The sequence below is a fragment of the Hippocampus zosterae genome, chromosome 21 (genome assembly GCF_025434085.1).
Source record: "Hippocampus zosterae strain Florida chromosome 21, ASM2543408v3, whole genome shotgun sequence".
In the NCBI taxonomy this organism is placed as follows: Eukaryota; Metazoa; Chordata; class Actinopteri; order Syngnathiformes; family Syngnathidae; genus Hippocampus; species Hippocampus zosterae.
This window is the reverse complement of record NC_067471.1, coordinates 4,882,000-4,900,692: the sequence shown is the minus strand read 5'-3', so window position 1 is coordinate 4,900,692 and position 18,693 is coordinate 4,882,000. Positions and strand designations below refer to the sequence as shown.

Below are 18,693 nucleotides of genomic sequence, written 5' to 3'. Positions count from 1 at the left end.
CTTTTATTAACTTTACGATTAAAATCGGTGTCAGAATATTTGCTTCGTTGGCCAAACTTCACGTTTGAAGAATGGACACGTGAAGGTTTTAGGCTGGCAAAATGACGTTTTTTGTTATGAGCACCTATAAATGAATTCCATGACCAGTATTATTTGTACATCTTGTGTGCTTCACAACGACATTATACACATCGTATTGGAATAATAATGCAAAATAACCCAAATATGGATGGCATCTCAAGGTGGTCTGAGGGGTTCGTTTGATGTCAAAGGTCTGCGGTGATCACAGGAATGTGGAGAACACCCCCCCTCCCCCCGCCGCTTCCAGATGTGAAATTTCTTTGTCATCTTGTGTTCCTTCAAATAAAGATGAAATAACCAACGATACTTGTTGATGTTCGTTTTGTTCAAGTGAGCCTCTCACACGCACAAACAAAAAACGACAGTGTGCATGGGGAACTCCAGTCCGATCAAAGGAAAAGGGAGAAGCACGAGGTGCTGGGTGAAATACTGCCCTCATGTGGCTGTCTGGAGTAATTACACTCAGTGAGAAATGGGATTGACTCGTGATCGAAAAGAGTGCCAATAAGGCAACGACCTGGAACCGAACCAGGACTGTCAATACCAAACTCCTCGTCGTAGACCACTGAACAAGCTTGGAACTAAGAAGGTCCATAAATCGGGACGTTTAGTGGTGTAATACTTAAGTAGTTCTTGACGGACACCGAAGTCGCCGAAAAAATCAGTCTGGATAGTCAAGTGGTCTAAAAGTTTGTCTCCGGTTCGGCAAACTCGGGTTCGATCCTCAATGCCGGCAGCAGATGGATGCATAAGTTCAGATGAGGAGAAAAGGGGTTTCGAACACGAGTACAAACGAACGAAAGGTAACGTCTTTAACCACTCGACTATCCTCGGTTTGAAAATTTCCGGTTTACTGGTCATATTTATTGAAATTAACAACTATCACCGACTCGCGGTAACGTTAAAAGAGATAAATAAGACGCCGAACACCGGAAACGCCAAGCGAGTTTAGCCAAATGGTTAAGCACGAGCACTATGGTCCGGCGAGTGCGTGTACGAGCCTCGCCTCAAGCAATTCTTTACTGCCTCGTATTTTCCTTTCAAATTTGTTTCTTACATTCATTTATTTTTTTTTACTTTGTTCAATAAAGCTTTTGAAAAAAACTGCACGTGATGACGTCGTTAGCGAAAACCTATTTAAGCTGCGACTAATTGAACAAACGGCCTTTTCACCTCCAGGGGGACGCCTTCACGTCGACAAGATGACTAAAAGGTTTGAGTTTGACAAACTCGCCGTTTTAACTGTCTTTTCTTGCCTAACTTTTCTTGCCTAATTTTTCACATTAATTCACCTTTTCAGCCTGTTCAACTCTTCCACGGTAAGTCGCCTGCAATTTTAAATGGCACATTGTAAGATCAAACTAATTCTCGTTTTGCAATTCTTTTTCCTTTTCACCGTGCTGACAAGGTAAGTTCCCGGTGTTTGACAAACTGAACTTTTACAGTTTCTTCTTAGTCTCGTCGTTGCTAACGTTTGTAACTTCACATTAATTCACGTTTTCAGACTCTTCCACGGTAAGTCGCCTGCAATTTTAAACGGAACCATGTGCGATTAAACTAACTCTCATTTTGCAAATCTTTTTCTTTTGCAGCATGCTGACAAGGTAAGATGCCGGCGTTTAACAAACTGAACATTTAAAGTTTCATTGTTGTCTCGTTATTGCTAACTTTTGTAACTTCACGTTTTCAGGCTCTTCCACAGTAAGTCGCCTGCAATTTTAAATGGCACCATGTTCGATTGAACTAACTCGTTTTGCAATTATCTTTTTCCTTTTCAACATGCTGAGAAGGCAAGTTTGTATTTACACAATTTGAATGAGACTCTGCTCTTACTATGTTGTAATTGTGTCATTTTTGTCCACAGGCTTTCATCTTAAAGTGATTGGCCAAAATATCTCTTAAAGGCTTTTGGACGCTTATTTTTTTTAAGGCCCGAGGGGACTGTTTCTCTGTGCTTACCAAATTTCATGTTGCTAACTATTTCTTTCTCTTCAGCCCACCCAGCATGTTGCAGACCACAGCCAAAGTGTTCAGCTCAGCCGTGTTCTTGCCGCTGGTAAGACAAAAACACTCATACGCATACAATTATACTGATGTCATGTTTTAATTTTTTCAGAAAATGGTGAAGATGAGCTACGTCAGCAGGAGGCTTCCAGTGATGACCTGTTCGGGTGGGAACGCACAACAAATGTCAAAAGTTAGTTCCGTACCCAACCTTACTGTTCTCTGCACTCTTCAGACTGCTTGAAAAATCAAGTTGAGAGCCTGGCCTCAGAATGCTGTATCGCTCCTGCACAAGATTGAATGACAGTATTGACATTGTAAATGACTTGCATTCACTATTTCTGACTTCTTTTTTTTTTTGTGCGCGTTTGAACAGCATCTTGACTTCATCCAGAGCTGCCTCACAAACGAGTGCGGCGAATGAGGCTGGCCACTGCAAAACAAAATGGCTGCCGCAAACTTTTTAAAACAAATTTCTTTTGTAGTTCCCCCAAAGCTGCACTGGGACGTGTCTCTCGGGGCCGTCAAAAAGGTAACTTCACCATTCTGTGCTTGCACACTCATTTTTTTTTCCTTCCTGTATATGTCCACCGGATGGCGCCAAAGCACTTTTTCTTTTAATTTATGTGACTTTGCAGTGGCTTCCAGAAGCAAACTTTGGAGCAGTCCGCCAACATGGTTCGATTCCTGCAGTAGACCTCCAAGGTGCTCTTCCTCACTGGTGGGAGTCATCGTCTCAAATTTGCTGCACCAGAAATGCACTGCAAGTGTGTTCTTTTTCTTAGGTCTTATTATTATTGGGTCCACTTCACAAGGATGCGACTGTCGTCCAACACTTGGCTTGATCACATCGGCTTGAACAAGTTTCTCAGTAAGCTTTGAGCGCACGAAACTCCAACCTTCCCAACATTGTTTGTTTCCAGGTGCTGAGCCAAATGTGATTGTCCTGCTCATGCAATTGTGAGCGCACCTCGTCAGAGTCCCAGAAGACCGACGTCTCTTCACCCTCTGCTGGTTGATTTTTATCACATTTGGTGCAAAAGGTGACTTTGAACTCACCAGTGGCGTTTTTGTCTCAGGTCCACGTGCTGCTCCACTTCTGCTGCCACAGGCTGAAGACTTCACCAGGCAACAAAAAGCAGACAGCCAACAAGTCGCCAAACTTGTAAGTTTGGTCTTTTTTTTTTTTGAAAATAAAAACATTTTTAAAAAACCTGTCTGAACTTTTCTTGAATGAAAACATTTCTCAGAGGAAGAAGGGGGTGGGGTGAGGAGAAAGTGGGTGTGGCTATGCAAAGCAGCAACCAGCAAGTGATCTGATTGGTGGACACCCCCCCCCATTAGAAGCGGGGCTATGCAAATTCAGGGGCATGCATCAATTGGTTGGTTTTAAGAGTGGGTGGGGTTATGGTAAATTAAAATAGTGGGTGTGGCTATGTAAAACAAAAGATATGCAGCTCACCGATTGGCCGACATGTTTTGGGATGGGCGGGGCTATGCAAAAATTTCCAGCACACTGCATTCTGATTGGCTGATTGTGAATGGGTGGAGCCATGCTAATCAGCATAAAATCAGGCTAATTAACATAGTGGGCATGGTTATGCAAAATCGGCGGCACAGAGCTCACAGATTGGTTACTTCAGTTGTTTGTGGGCGTGGCCATGCAAATTAATTAGCATACTTCATTCTGATTGGCTGGATTTCAAAACGGGTGGAGTCACACTAAACATTTGCATAGATCCCAGCAAATTAACAGTGGGCGTGATTATGCAAATCGCTCAGTTTGAGCACCGCACTGATTGGTTGGTCTCTTTCGGAGTGGGCGTGGTTACGCAATTTGCATACTTTGCTCTGATTGGCTGAATTTTGAAATGGGCGGAGTGACCTCAACAATTTGCATAGACCCCAGTAAATTTACATAGTGGCAGTTGTTATGCATATCAATTAGGGTGTTTCGGTGGGCGGGGCCACACACTTTAATTTTGCATGCCACGTTCTGATTGGTCTTCCCCTTGATGGGCGGGCGTGAATGGCAACTGGTTTACTGGAAGACATTCGGCCTCTCGTCCGAACAGACTTCTTCGATTGATGCTCAAGGCCAGAAAGGGCGAGCTGTCCTTTCTGGCGTTTGCGCACGAACCGAGGACAACCCCAACAAGTCCGGTTGCCATCCATAACAGAGCCATTTCAAACTTGGTGAGCAACGAAACACTGAGACTCCAATTGAACAATATATTGACAAGCATTTTTTTTTCGACAATGTCTCATCTTTTTACCAACAAAGCTTGACTAAAGTTCCACACCGACACGAACTGACCGGCAGTACATCGATGGCAGCAGCAGAGGACCCCATTTTGTCTGCTTGAGGAAGCATGGACTGCACAACACTGACACACGTGGAGGCAGGCAACAACATCACTCACCGCTTGTGAACATGTGCTATGGAGAAAATGCAATATTTTAAACTATTTGGGAAAGCACACGTTCAGAAGCGTTGAGTTATGCCTGCGCATGTGTCATCCAGGCCATGAAACTGAGGTGAAAGTGCACTGAAGTGACATCACACACCTCCTCAAGCACACAAATTGGCGCTCTCCACTGATGCTTTCTTGTACAGCCTGTCAGCCAGTGTTGTATGTCGCACTTAAGTCACACACAAACATTTTGTCACATGTCCATTTTTGTCTTTTGAATTATTATTTTTTGTTTAGACAACCGATCAATGTAAAACATTTGAAATTGACAAAATGGGCATCCATGCTTTTCACACGACAGCGACAAATTTGTCAAATACTGCTCCGACTGAGCTAAAATTTGAGATTTAGTGTTGTGCCACCACTATCAACAATTGCAGCAAGTTTCAATCAAATCAAAATCTGCTTCATTCAATTTTTGGAGTGATGAAATGCCTTAGTGGCACCACACACACGTCCTCAAGCAGACAGCATGCTGTCCTCAGTCTCCAAAAAAATGCACACACCTGTCCAAAAGGAGGTTTCCATCATTGTAGTGCAGATCCAACCATGTGCTGAACACTTGAGTCAGTGGCAGCAGTGTTCATCCCTCCTCCAGCCTGTCAGGGAAACCAACGCAGAAGCGATGAGTGAAGTCATTTGCATACGCTTTGGGCAAATTTGCATAAATCGGCCCGGCTTGCCAAACAACACGCTGAAAGTATGCCAATACTCGCAATTACCTGTCACTCATTATGACATTTAATGTTATTTTTGTTTTTACGACGGGCCGTCTGTTCTTTAACATAAAGAAGGACTAGCATTATGTCTCGTGAGATTGTGTAAACGAACCAAACGTTTTGGTCTATTCGCACTACCACGCTAAACAGAAGACAATGTTTCTGTTTTTAACATTGAGATGTTTTTTCGAGGGGCATCCAGCGAAAACGAGGAAAGCTTGAGCATACGTTACCTTGGCACAAGTCGCCACTTTTTCACGTAGACTGACAGCAACCGACGTTGAGACAACATTTCTTATTTGTGGTCGTCTACAGCGCACGTAAACAATACAAAAAAACGCCTTACTCGGTGCTAACGTAGTTAAACTAACTCAGCTCACGTGTTCGATTCAGGCAAAACAACATTACCCAACAAGACGTCCAGACAAGCTAATGCTCGTTTCCGTTTCCGGTTCGTGTTTATGTTTGGGGGTTGGACATCGAAGACCGACTTGAATTAATTCTTCAGCTGCGATGTGGATGGAAGACTCGGGCATGGGCAACAATTGAGTTCTTTTTTCTCGGCAAGAATTCAAGTTGGCATTCTCTGTTTGAAATCGCGACGTCGATTTTTTTTCTTCGTCGCGGAATTTAAAGGCTGACCGGAGGCTGTGAGATGAATGACGTCGGTCATCGGGACTTCAGCGAACCGCCAGTCTTCCTGTTTTGTCTCCCTCTGTTGGCCATTTTGTTTATCGTCCTCTGGACTGGTTATACCTGGGAAAGTAAATTCTTTGTGTGGAACGCGGAATATAAAGACACCGTTTCAACGTGTGTTCATGTCAATTCAAAGAAAAAAAATCCCTAACGAGTTTCATTCACATGACTGTCAACATTTTAATAAAACAAACGTTCATTGACATTCACACTGTTGAGAACAAATCTAAATGTCTTTAGTCATTTATATTTCATTCGCATGCATTTCAAATGAACGTAATCCACATTAAGGTAATGAAAAAAATATATCCGGCAATGTGACCTGTTTTTACATTTTGACAGTGGGAAGACCAAGTTCTTAATACAAAATGTCTATTTTAAGTTCTGAAAATCTTTAGTTTTCAAATGCATACAATTTAAGAAAAAAAATATTTCAGCAATATCTTTGAGACCACATCCATGTCATTTAAAGACATCCAGAAAAGTGAAAAATTACAATCGCCCAGTTTCAAGTTGCATTTTATTTTCTGTTTATTTCAAATAACCCGGTCCACATTGATGTCATCATTTGGAACCCAAACGCGTCCAGAAGCGTTCTGTGACGTTGCGGCTGACCATCACATCGCACTTCTCCAAGATCATTCGATATGTCACACAGGGTACTTCTTACTTTTGAGTAAGCAATCCCATCTCGCTGGTGGAAGTTTTCAGGATCCAAACCTCCAATGCTGCACTCGCACGCCACGAACAATTTTGTTGGGACTATTATCTCCTGAAACGTTATTTTCAAGCATCCCCAATGAAACCCCGAACTGCCCCAATAACGAGACAGACACGACCATCGCTTTGGTATTAACGTGGTCAAGCAGACACTTTTAATTTGTTTGAACAATGAATCATAGAACCTGATCGCTGTCAAGTGATTTGTTTTTTTTTTAAGTACACCAAAGAGGCCCGGAGCTCTGCTTGAACCCAGCACCCGCCCTCTTTTTTTTTTGTCCTCTATCCTGCAGCTTGGAGAGCAAATAAAATTAAACATTAGAAAAACAAAATTAAAAGAAACAAAAAAGGAAAACAAAACAGCGTCACTCCTTCCAGATGCCACTTATATCCTGTGTGTGCTTAGTGGAGAAAGAGAGAGAGAAACAAGACGACCACCGTATTTAAGATTGCTTGGAAAATGAGCTGTTAATGTAGATTAGCAATTGTGAGATTAGGTAGATCACGTTTGGTTGAAAGAAAAAAAAAAGAGGGAGGAGGTTAACATCAATACAATCAGAAGGTCTGAGCTCATTAGAGGTTGCTGACATGCACTAAATAAAATTAAAAAGAATTCAATTGAAGCAAAACTACACCAAAATGACTGCTAGCTTGATTTTATCTCTTAAAATAGTTTGAATTTAAATTAAAAAAAAACAGGGACTAATTGACGTTATTGCACATGAGCTAAGACAGTAATACTATTACAGCTCTGTTCACTGACACCCCCCTCCCCCCCGTCCGACGTGACACATTCAGATACCTGGTGAGGAAGGTTCTTTTAACGGCAACCAAAACAACCCCCCCGCTGCAAAAAATAAAACGTTTTTGGGGGGGAAAAAAACAAATCCAGGAAGAGAGGAACCAAGATGCAATTGAGTGGAAAGACACAAAAGCCCGCAAGAGCCGAAGGTGAAACACTGATACTGTGCTAGATCAGACAGGAAATGGCTGAACAAGTGCTTTGTCAAAAACAAAAAGAAAAAAAAGTTATTGTTATTGAGGCGCATTAAAAAAAAAAAAAGTAGCCTGTGCTATCCCAACACGGTGCAGCAATGGAAAAGCCAAAACTGTCAGGTTCAACCAGAAAGTGGGAAATCGTTTCGGACATAAAAACAAAAAAAAAAAAAAGATGATGTTACCCCCCTCAAAGATTGCTGCTACATTAAAACCGCACGTATTCATGTGCAACAAAGGGGGGAAAAAAAAGGCTTTGAAGATCTACACACTGTTCTGTTTTTGTCCTCCTTTTTCTGTTCATATATATATATACATACACATGTATATATACATATATATATACATACATATATATATATATATACACGTATACATATATGTATTGTACATATTCCGCCACCTTGTTATTGGTGTCAATTGGCAGTGTCCAGGGTCCAATAACATGGCAGAGTGATTCAGTAAAAACACTGGAGTCGCACTGAGGTTTATTTTGAAAGGAGTCACTCTGCGAGGAGGCTTACAGCTGGCTGTCGGGATCCCCCGGCCACTCATCGCCTTGCGCTCACACCGGCCCGTTGACGGCCACTTCTTGGGGTGCTGGCGTCTCCTCTCTGGGGGTGGGGGGGCACAGGGATGCGGGTTTAGAACCGGATGCGCCTAATCCGGACATACGAGTGTCCAAGGAAGTGGATTCGCATTTGCTCGTTCAACTATTCAACACAAACAAGACCACCTTTGACGTGAGGTTCATCAATTATGTTGGCGAACTAACTAGCGCTTTCTTGTTGCATCATATTTTACGAAAAAAGAAAAAAAAACTTACTTCCTGTCAGTCTGTGGGGTTACGGGCGATTCCTCGGGAGCCGGCTGTTGCTCTGAGGCTTCCGGAGGATCTGACAGAGAGAGTTTCTCCAGGGACACGGGACACTCCTCGCTGCACACACACACAACCAGATTCATCGTTACGTCATCACACTTGCGAATCAGTGAACCCACTTTGCCTTGGAGAGATACTGGGAGAAACATCAGTACTGGTGGAAAACAAAAATGGTGGTACTTTTTGCTTCAATTATAAGTTGGTGAGAGAGAAAGCCATGCAGAAGGGGATTTTGAACCTTGCGAGGTCGGCTGTCTTGCCGCCGGCGGTGGCTGCTGCTGCTGCTGCTTTTGAGACGATAGTTGGCGCTGAGGCGGCGGCGGAGGGGACTTCCTCGCTGCCGGAGCCTCCGGGCGAGCCGCCGTCCGGGGCGGTGGGAGGAGTCGGCATCATGTCCCCCGAAGGCCCCACGCAGGGAGCGGCGACGGCGTCTGCTCCTGCGAGCGAAGCAAGTGAGTTGGGTGTCATGAAGCGGGAGAATTTGGTGAACTCACCGCCCTTCTCGTGGTTTTGTTTGCCTTGTTTGTCCGCGTCGCTGCCGCCGGCATCCACGGGGGAGCTGCACCGGGGCTCCGTCTCTGTGCTGCAGGGGTGAGGGGGGGGCAAACAACATTTCAGGATCTCGATGGCCCAACCCAAAATGTTCCAAGTCAAGCGAAGCTTACCTGGAGAACGGCTGGAACGCCGTGAAATTGGCCCAGCCCATTTCCTGGTTCTCGTTGCTGCTGCCAGCGGGAAGCGCGTCCCACCCTGATGGAGTCTGGGATGCCGCCATCCTGTCAGAGTCCCTGAAATTTGCCGTCCAGCCTGGACCTGGAGACGAGGGACGGTGGGGATCGCTTGAAATATAACCCGGTGTACATCTTGAACAGGACAAATTTAAGACGACGCCTGGACGCCTCACCTGTGTCCGATGTGTTCTGCTCAAAGTCTTCCTCCTCGTCGGATTCCGAGCCGCAGTCTTGCTCCTGTCCGCCATTTTCCAAGCTGCTCCGGGAGCTTCCTTCTGACGTTTGGGACACACCAAACCTGGTAAAAGCGGCACCAGGGTGAGATCAAAATGGCATTTGTGGGATGGCGGGAACAAAAAAAAAATGTTTACCTTGTTCTGGATTTAGCTTGTGTTGCATAGTTGATCTCCTTTTCCTCCCAAATGTCCTCTTCCTCATCAGCGTCGTCAAACTGATGTATCCGCTCTTTACAGCAGGCCTCGAAAGCGGCTGCGTTGGCCTGGGGTCACAAGGTCACACCGGGGTCAACTGCGTAGCCATTTTCCGATCCGACAAAAGACCACTTGCCGAAAGAATACTTACACTGTTATCGTCGGAATCTAAATTGAAGTTGATTTCGGCAATTCTGTCAAAGGTGGCACTGGGAAGGGGGTGGAGGGAAAAAAAATGTTACAATACGAGGAGTTGACAAAATATACGCGCGGGTTGAGCGCTCCCGACTCACTTGATGTTGTCGTCGTGCTCGCTGAACTCCTCGTCGTTGAACCCGAACTGATCCACAAAGTTGGCGGTCATCTGCTGGATCTGATAGTCAGAGAAAGCCTGGGAAGGTCAGAGGGACACCTTTTTTTAGGGCGACGCCCCCCCTGCGTTGATTTGATCCCGCAGTTTTTTTTTTTTTTTTTTTTGCAGAGAGTGTGGACCCGCTTTACCTGTTGTAGGGACAGGTCATTGGGGAAGGGGCTCTCCATGTCGTCGTCCTCGCTGGACGAGTGCATGTTGTGCGTGCTCACCTGGAGGAGACACGCGGCACAAGCAGAGGTTTTATGCACCAATAACAAACATCCCCCAAAAAATCTAACAAAATAGTTCATTTCGTTTTTTAAATTGGACTTGGCAAAGAAGTAGATGTCTTCTATGGTTGCATTAAAAAAAAAACATTTAAAAAACGGGAGCATTGAACTCATTCAGTACCAGCCAATTCTGGACCAAGTCTGAAAAGACGTCTAAAAACGTCTTTGGGAGTGAATGACTTCTTACCAGCTCTACCGTGTTCCTTCTGTTTGTCTCTCGCAGCGTCTCGTCCACAAAGCTCTCCCAGCGACCTCTGCAGTCTTCCGGCAGCTCTGCATGGTAAGAAACTTTCGTTCGCTAATGACTTAAGCGCGAGTGTGAAAAATGTTCCATTTAAAAAAGACGGCTGGGGGTTAGCAACATACCTTTGATGAGGTCAGCGATCTGGGCCTGGACCGGTCCCTTCTCCAGGTTCTGGACCACCATGTTGGAGATTCTGGTCAGGTGACCCATGTTACCTCTCCTGGTGCCACCCTCAGCTCTGTGGACGTCACAGTCGCGTGATTATTTCAACCGGAGATTGACCGGCTGAACAATACACACACACACACACACACACAAAAAACCCCAGACTCACTGTATTTTATCGTTCTCCTCCCAAGCATCAAGGATCTTTTGTACCAATCGACACTTCTGGAAAAGCTGTACATTTCGCACAGAAGGGGGGAAAAAAAGGGATGAAGGTGAAATATAACATAACGTTTGTCAACAATGAGTGTGTGGGTACTTTTTGTCAATGTCAAAAACTTACGACGTAGAAAATGTTTGGTTGGGTTGTCATGGCTAGCTTGCGCAAGCTAATATCAGCGCTACCAAATACGGCGGCACTTACATGTGCCACAAGGGTATTGTGGAGGGAGGTCTGTGGGTCACTGGTCCCGCCCGACTCCACCGACTCCACCGCCTCCACATGAGTTTCGGCGGCCATTGGCGCCGCCGCCTGCTGCTGCCCGTTTTGGTTGTGGAGGCCCGGCGGGTTGGCCCGCTCCTCCGAGGAAGGGTGGTTCAGGATGGCCGCTACGCAGAGCTCCACTTGGAAGTGCAAAAAGTTATTCCACGAGTATTTGAAGAACAGATCCTGTGCAGCGGGAGGGCAAAAGACAAGACTTAGTGGCACGTCGAGCCGAGGGATCTGAAACACCGGTCGGGCCTACCAGTAGTAGGTCCATGGTGCCGAGGTCGCACAACTCCTGACAGATACTGGGGGAAGTGGTCTGCAGGAGGGCAGCCACCAGTCGGGCCACGTGAAGGCGGGCGTTCCCCAGCGGCTGATCTAGAACGCCAACGGTGGTCAGTATTGCACCTTTCTGCAGAGGGAAAAGGAAAATATGGAGACAAGTCCCGTTCTTGAGTTCCGCATCTTCAGTAGTACCACGCGGCGCCCAAACGTACTGTTGTTCATTTCCCTTTTGCATGTGGAATTTAGTCTCTTGTTTGTTCAAACTGACACCTTGTCGCTGTTTATGTGAACATTCCAATGTTTGTTTTTAGCGCCACCCTGTGGCAACATTTTCACCATTGTGGTGATTTAATGCCGTTTTGTCACACCGTGTTGATGTGAGTTTAGGTACTTCATTGAGACAAAAGTAGTGTTTTCCTGCCATCTTGTGGCAACCAATAGCTCACTGGAAATCTTATGGGGTAGCTTGCTCGCGGATTTTTGGTGTTCTTATTCCCCCCTGGATATTTTATAAAGCATCTTTTAAACACATTTTAATGTGTTTAAAATGTAAGACAGGTGCCTTAAAAAAATGACAACGTGTGATCATATTTCGATGTATAATTGGCGGATGTGGAGCGCATACGTACATTCGGTGCTACATGAAAAACGTCGTCAAGCGTGTGTTCGTTACCTTTGGGGGATCCAGAAGAAGCTGCTGGAAATCTTTTAAATGGGGCTCAATGGCATTTAAAATACTGCTGTTGACAGTGTAAGACCTTTCATAACCCTGAGAATACAGATCCATGAGCCCTTCCAACCTGGGGGAGAAGACGAGACGACGAATGGTCAGCCTTGAACATTTCACAGCTGAGTGATTTGAACAAAACGTGTGACAAGTGTGCTGTCATTTTTTGGGGTGCGGTTTGAGGCCTTGTACTAAAGACACTTAGGAACGGTTCTTTTCCAATCCCGACACTCGCTCGTCCCGCGTGAGTGGCGTTAACTTTGTTCGAATCACTGACGAGTGGACTCAGCGCAATTCTGACAGTAAGATGATATTGTGCATACTAACCCGAATAAAAGCCGCCGGCATGCACACTGAATGAAGGTTCGTGTAACGATCCACGATCGCGCTTTTGGGCGAGCGTTGAATGAAAATGAAATCAATTTGCCGAAATTCAGCCGTATCGATCCCAACCGAGATGAAATAATGACATCGCCCAGCCCGACGTGCACATCACTCGCACTCACCCAGACCTCCTGGTCTCTAGTAAGGTAAGTAGCACTTGAGTTCCGTTCACGATGGAAGCCTCGTTCCTCTCCCCCTCAAACATGTTCTTGAGGAGTCCTGCTACAGTTTCTTGTCTGCGGAAAAAAAAAAATAGCCATTTCGTGGACTGACCAAACAATACGTGGGTCATTTTTCAATCCCATCGAGAGTGTGAGCGGCTTACGACTCGAGCACAGCCAATAGTGGGTCGGCCTCCGTGTTCTCCTGCATCTGATTGGCCTGGTCTCGGCTAAGGCGAATTATGTCACAAAGTGTTTGCGATGCGTTTGATTGTCTCTGACAAATGTGGGAGGGGAGACAGGTGATCAGAAAACAAATGCAAGGAACCATTTTCCAAACGGCTCAAGAGACTTACCTCCTCATCTTTCCCGGTATGGATGAGCTCGATGAGTCTTTGAACGAGCTTCTCTTCATTCAGCCACTTTGTGGGGGAACATGAAAATGGGTTCGTTATTTCACGGTAATCATAGCTTGTGTTCGTTATCTGTGGCAATCTTTTTTTTTTTTTTTTTTTTAATGGCATATTCAAAATTTAGAATGGGAGCCGTTTACATGGAGAACCTCCTGCCTCAAGGGGGCAGGCTCCACGCAGCTGATGAGGCGAAGCAGCAAGTCCATCATCGCGGACGCGTCGATGTGTTTCAGCACCAGACCGATGAAGCCTTCCTTTTTCTTGAGAAAGGTGATCACCTGACGGGCGGGAGATGGACCGACACATTTGTGAGCATCCGGGCCGCTCACGCGCCGCAAACGCGGTTCTCTACCTCTTCGGTTTTCCGGGCAATGAGATTGCCGATGGTTTTGCTGAAGAAGCTGGCGAGCAGCGGGTTGAGGGGCGGGTCCTGCTCCAGGAAGTGGTACAGCATCTCCAGGAGAGATTCTTCTCCGCCCAGCTTATCGTTGATGATGGACACGTCAGAGGTCAGGAGCTCGCAGGCGATGTTGGGAAGCCTTTGAGGAGGAAGAGAGAACGTTTCGGGGGAGGGGCAACACTTGTTATTGTTCATCTTTGTTTTTTTGCCGACCGGCAAGGAGCTCGTCTTTCATTTGTGACTCACTTAAAGCGGCTCCTCTCTTCGAGGTCTGCCGGCGGCTCGGTGGTGATGAGGCCCACCAGCTCCTGCATGCAGTGGTCCTGGGAAAGGAAGAGCAGCAGGCGGCGGTTCTGGGCCTTGCACTCCTGCAGCACGTCGTCCTCCTCCATCAGCTCGCGCAGCGTCACGTCCTCCCGATCCAGCAGCTGGTCGATGTGGGAGGTGGTGTGCAGGTCAAACTTCCAAAACATGGTGGCTGCCGAGGTGGGTGACACAGCCCTGGCGGGGGGGCAACAGCGCAGACAGGTACAAGGATTAAGTACACTGGCAGAGCCCCCCCGCCCCCTCAAAAAAAAACTTTCCATACTTTCTAGCATCCTCTTAACTCATTCACTCCCAAAGACGTTTTTAAACGTCTTTTCAGACTTGCTTGGTACTGAATGAGTTAACTTTCTCACCCATCTGCGGGGAAACCATTTTGTATCGGCGACGCGCGGCCATTACGAAAGGGGGCTACGGAGGTAACATACCAGTGAATGAAATGTGGATATCTCTAATCAGACCTCCCCCGCGGGCAGGCAGGCAGGCATTTGTGTTCGTGCAGACGACAGAAAGCGTGGCGAGGCCTGGCATTTATCAGCATGGGTCTCCTTTTAAAATGCTGGCCTCTTGAGGAGACGGGACGCTGGGAGGCTCACCATAACCTGCACGGAGAGGGGGGGGGGGGTCAAAACAAAACAGTGGACATGGGCGAAATGACAGCTGGACCAATGGGACTTGCTTGCTGTTCTTTTTACAAGGCGCTTCAACGTTTGACGCGTGAAAACTTTCTGTGACGCTTCCAGTCTCTCCGTTGCATTCTACCGATGGCAGTAAAATGACTCAGTGGCCACTTGTCTCTGAAAACACCCAACTTATTGAAAAAAAAAAACTGTGGAAACATTAATTTTAAGTCTCCGTTTTTGGATGGAAAAACACCGGTTGAATTTTAACTTCATTTTAACAGGTTGTGCGCAGTGAACAAGTGCATTTAAAAGTTTAGAGGTTTTAAATTTTGCTTGGTAATGGAGAGGGGGGGGGGGGGGGGGAGTGGAAATGTGAAGAGTGACTGCACCTTTTATTGTTTTTTTGTTGTTTTGTTTTTGAAACCACCACCTGTACAAGGGCGCCATATTTTTATCCCGCAAGTTAGGTATGTCAGTCCTGAAAGGCGGATGACGGCAAAGTGGGCAATTTCCTGCCTTCTGAGGTACTATCCCGAGCCGGAACGCCGCTGATGCGACAGGCAAAGCCAGAAAAGCAGGACACAAAGCGTGACGCTCACTTTTCGAGGCACGCCTGAAGACAAAAGCCCGAGGATGACTTTGTGCCACATGATGTCATTTTGTTTCACTACCTTTGCTGGGTTCCACGTAAAAAGACCAAAGATGGATTCCGTTACGGGTTCATGTGGAAACGGTTTTAAAAAGACAAATGAGGCCTGTTGCTGGCGGTGGGAAGCGTATGCTGTTGATCGCTCTGCAGCAAGACGAATGATTCGAGTCAAACATCTCACAACCGACTTGAATGGGTGCGCTCGAATGCTGCGGCGCATGACAGAGGCCTGTATAATTAGGAAACTTTTCAAGAGTTGCGCTGGTGTGACGCGTGCGCTTTCACGTTTTTGTTTTCCTCGAGTCGTCGCTAGGGAGACAAACAGACCGACCCCGATTCAAATATAAGTGGAGCCAAAAGATCATCGCTCTGGGAACGGCACGCGACTCGACCGTCGATCGCCAAAGGTGAAACTGATGGAGGTGTCCCCCCCCACCCCACCCCAACGCTTTCATGCCTCTTATTTTCCCAGCAAACGCAACGGCAGCCGGGAGCGGCGTCCATCTGGCATACATTTACAGAGTACACAAGCGCAATAATAACCTAGCGAGTCCTCCCCGATGGTGGCGAGCCGGGACGGCGGACGCTTGAATTTGAACATCCAAAATAGAACCCGCGGGAGGGGACCGCAACAACAACAATCGGCAAAGCGCGCGGGACGGTTGAGGAAAAGAGGAACAATAGTAAAGATGCGTATCGTTGCGCGGGGAAAAAAAAAAACAGGAGTAGGAAGAGATGAAAAGAATCTAAGGAAATGCAATTGGACTAACTTTTTCGCCCCTGGAAAAAATGTCAACACTTCAGAAGTTAAGCCGCAAAAGTTGCAACGCTGTGCTTAGCACGTATGAGAATTTGAATGAGCCAATATCCAGAATTGTCTACCTAAGCTCGTTGTCAAAATTCCCACCCCAGCCTAAACAAAAAAGTGTGAGAACCAGCGATGCTCTGAAGATTTGCATCATCAGCAGTCCTCATCTCAACACGCCGATACGTTTACAGTCCTTATCACGGCACTTGATTGTGGGTAAAATTATGACTCCTATAAATTGCCACTTTTTTTATCTTTAAATGTACATTTTTTTCTTATCAGTGTGGCCCTACTGCGCCTTTGTAAAACATAACCTGGATATGGGTTGTGCAAGTGTGTATTGACGGATTCAAAAGAGCAAAAATCTCAAATTTCAAGTCGACTTGAATGTAGTCTCGGTTCTCCGCTCGGTATTGCAGAGCATTATTTCCAGTTGAAGTCAGATGTATTGACCTGAAAGTCTCTTTATTGTAATATTAGAACTTAATTCTGCCCCCCCTAAAAAACGAGAGACACAATAAATAAAGTGTGGCAGAAAGAAATAGATAGCTACTTTTTAAGTTTAGCCACAAATGTCACTGACAACCGAATGGCGGGTCAGATTTCTGCTTGCTTGAACCCGAATGGATGCGTTACAAGATGTCGACTGTGATTGTTTTCCTGTATGTACTTTTGATTTACTCGAGTTTGCGGACATTGTCATGAACACCGCATATACGCAAATTGTACTTTTTCATTGTCCATTTTTGATGACTCCGTCGCAACTGGGGACCCTTGCAATCCAATTTTCACGATTTAACTTGTTTTGAATGTACTTTGACCTTTATACTGTAGTATTGTTACCGTGATAGTTGCTGCCCAAGACATTTCTTACTGTCACAACATGAATAAAACTGAGAATGTGCTGCCTTAAAAACGGTTTCCTTTGCATCCGTGTCAATCATGGTCATCCACAAAGTTAAATCAAGTCACCTGTACTACTCCTGTGTGTTTAATTCGTTGTGACATTTCCCTTTTTTTCTTGAAAACGCTCAAAAAATTACTTGAGAAATTATGCTATTTGGGTAACGACATGGTATACTGGCGTACACTTTATTTTAAAACCATGGACCCAAACACTTCATTAATTCTAGTAATTTGATAAATGGACGTATTACAACCTATCATAGATCCATATTTGTCGGTAATATTGTTGGAAAAGGCTGGCAATTAATGTCCAAAAAGTAAAGCTTGGCCTGAAAGGCTACTGACAACCGAGGGGGGTCGGATTTCTGTTTACTTGAATCCTAACGGTAGCAGGAACATTGCGAGAGTTTCTAGAGTTAAACAGTATTTTACTGGAAACGCAACTCAATATTTCTACCGATAAACGACGTAAAATTGGACCCAGTTACTCGACTTGACGAGCATTTATCGCGAACGGCACATGGCTCGGCAGCCGCTGGCCTCGAACAACTCCTGACGGCCTCTCTTTTTACAACGTAACGGTCGATAAAATAGATTCAAATTGATACATATAGGAGACGAAATAGGGCCAAAAAAATAACACGGCGTTTACTGAACTGGCACCCGATTTATAATGGCGCCGAGGTTACGTTCACCGCCCTTAAGGGGTCACCTAACTAAACGCAATTCGGCGAAGTTCGTCGGTTGTGTGTGCTAACGTTAGCTTGTGAGTAGCAACTTATTCGCGCAAGTTAGCCATCTTTAGCTTTAGTTCCTCCTTTTACGTTGAGGTTCGCACGGAAGCTAATTAGCCGCTATGGTTAACGTTAAGCGGAGTTAGCGCGCACCCCCCCCCCCTCCCCACACACAGACAACTTTAGTTTAAACTTTGCGGCCGAGCTGAGTAATCACGTCAAATCTGCCCCACGAGAAACTTACCTTTGAATATTTCCCGTGTGCTTTTTCTTCTTTCTTGTCTGCGTTAGACCGTTACAGGACTTTTTTTTCTCTCCCCCCCAAGCCCGATCCCTTAGTCACTAGCACCCACCCCCCAGAGCACAATTAGCCGCGTTAGCTTCACTGCATGAGCCCCGTCGAGTGATTTGTTTTGAAGAGAAGAGCCTGGGTCAGCCTGCGACCGTTCGAACAAGCAGGCAGGGGGCTGCCTGTTAGCTTCAAGTTAGCCCCCGACGTTAAGTCCAAAACGTGGCTTTAAAATCCAACCCGGGAAGTAGTTATCGGACCACGGGCCGCTTGTCAGGCATCGACGACCCCGATATCTGTTCTTTCGGATGAGCGCGTTTGATTCGTACGAAATCCAAACGCGGAGCTAAGTTTAGCATGCAAAGCAGGAAAAACTCAGTCATATTTTTTCGAATCAAAATGGCGACGCGGGGTGACGGGGACGCGCAGCAGTGCCGCGCTGGAGCGTGCATGTTGGGAATCCGAACAAAAATTAATTTTTTTGAAGTTACAATTTTACACACATATCATATATATAATATATATTATATATATACAATACAGTATATATGTATATACGCACATAGAGAGGGAGATAGACATAAGATAAGAATATATCATATAAATTCAAAATAACATACAAACACACGCACACACACAAATACATACATACATACATACATTATATACACACACACACACAATAATACATAAAAATGTAACTCGAAGTAAGTTGTTTTT

General features: G+C 45.6%; 1 protein-coding gene and 2 long non-coding RNA genes across 11 annotated transcripts in view; 1 reads left to right on the top strand and 2 right to left on the bottom strand.

The window, feature by feature from the left end:
• Positions 1-329, top strand: part of LOC127594239 (uncharacterized) — a 179,711-nt gene extending 179,382 nt beyond the window's left edge. For both annotated transcript variants that reach the window (XR_007960643.1, XR_007960644.1), the window contains exon 3: positions 243-329. This is a non-coding gene — a long non-coding RNA (uncharacterized LOC127594239). The remainder of the gene's footprint in view (positions 1-242) is intronic.
• LOC127594220 (uncharacterized) overlaps positions 1-5,825 on the bottom strand; it is a 116,505-nt gene extending 110,680 nt beyond the window's left edge. The window contains exons 1-4 of one of the 4 annotated variants that reach the window (XR_007960620.1): positions 5,512-5,825; positions 5,066-5,158; positions 3,145-3,204; positions 2,162-3,055 (exon numbers count right to left, since the gene is read on the bottom strand). This is a non-coding gene — a long non-coding RNA (uncharacterized LOC127594220). Of the gene's footprint in view, positions 1-2,161; positions 3,205-5,065; positions 5,159-5,511 lie in introns of those variants that run through there. The other 3 variants (XR_007960619.1, XR_007960618.1, XR_007960617.1) reach the window with 3 other exon arrangements.
• A 994-nt stretch (positions 5,826-6,819) lies between these two features.
• On the bottom strand, positions 6,820-18,403 carry LOC127594132 (serine/threonine-protein phosphatase 6 regulatory subunit 2-like). Of its 5 annotated transcripts, none has more exons than XM_052056117.1 (24): positions 17,929-18,403; positions 14,393-14,566; positions 13,887-14,141; positions 13,593-13,779; positions 13,381-13,518; positions 13,184-13,249; positions 12,992-13,104; positions 12,789-12,902; positions 12,229-12,355; positions 11,530-11,682; positions 11,208-11,453; positions 10,953-11,017; positions 10,741-10,856; positions 10,562-10,662; positions 10,234-10,314; positions 10,026-10,123; positions 9,884-9,941; positions 9,673-9,800; positions 9,475-9,599; positions 9,236-9,383; positions 9,065-9,153; positions 8,809-9,007; positions 8,517-8,627; positions 6,820-8,304 (listed from the first exon to the last, which is right to left on the bottom strand). In XM_052056117.1, exons 3-24 carry the CDS (start codon positions 14,111-14,113, stop codon positions 8,256-8,258), a joined length of 2,739 nt encoding a protein of 912 aa, XP_051912077.1. In that variant the 5' UTR covers positions 14,114-14,141; positions 14,393-14,566; positions 17,929-18,403; the 3' UTR covers positions 6,820-8,255. The 5 variants fall into 5 exon arrangements, with proteins under 5 accessions (XP_051912077.1, XP_051912078.1, XP_051912080.1 ...); XM_052056118.1 differs by having other exon boundaries at positions 8,809-9,001; XM_052056120.1 differs by having other exon boundaries at positions 10,026-10,105.
• Positions 18,404-18,693: the final 290 nt, after the last annotated feature.

Coding starts and splice junctions, on each gene's coding strand:
- LOC127594132 (XM_052056117.1), bottom strand. CDS start 14,113: ATGTTTTGGAAGTTTGACCTGCACACCACCTCCCACATCGACCAGCTG. Junction 9,942..10,025: donor GAGCACGACGACAACATCAA/GTGAGTCGGGAG, acceptor CCCCCTTCCCAG/TGCCACCTTTGACAGAATTG. Junction 8,628..8,808: donor AAGACAGCCGACCTCGCAAG/GTTCAAAATCCC, acceptor GTGTGTGTGCAG/CGAGGAGTGTCCCGTGTCCC.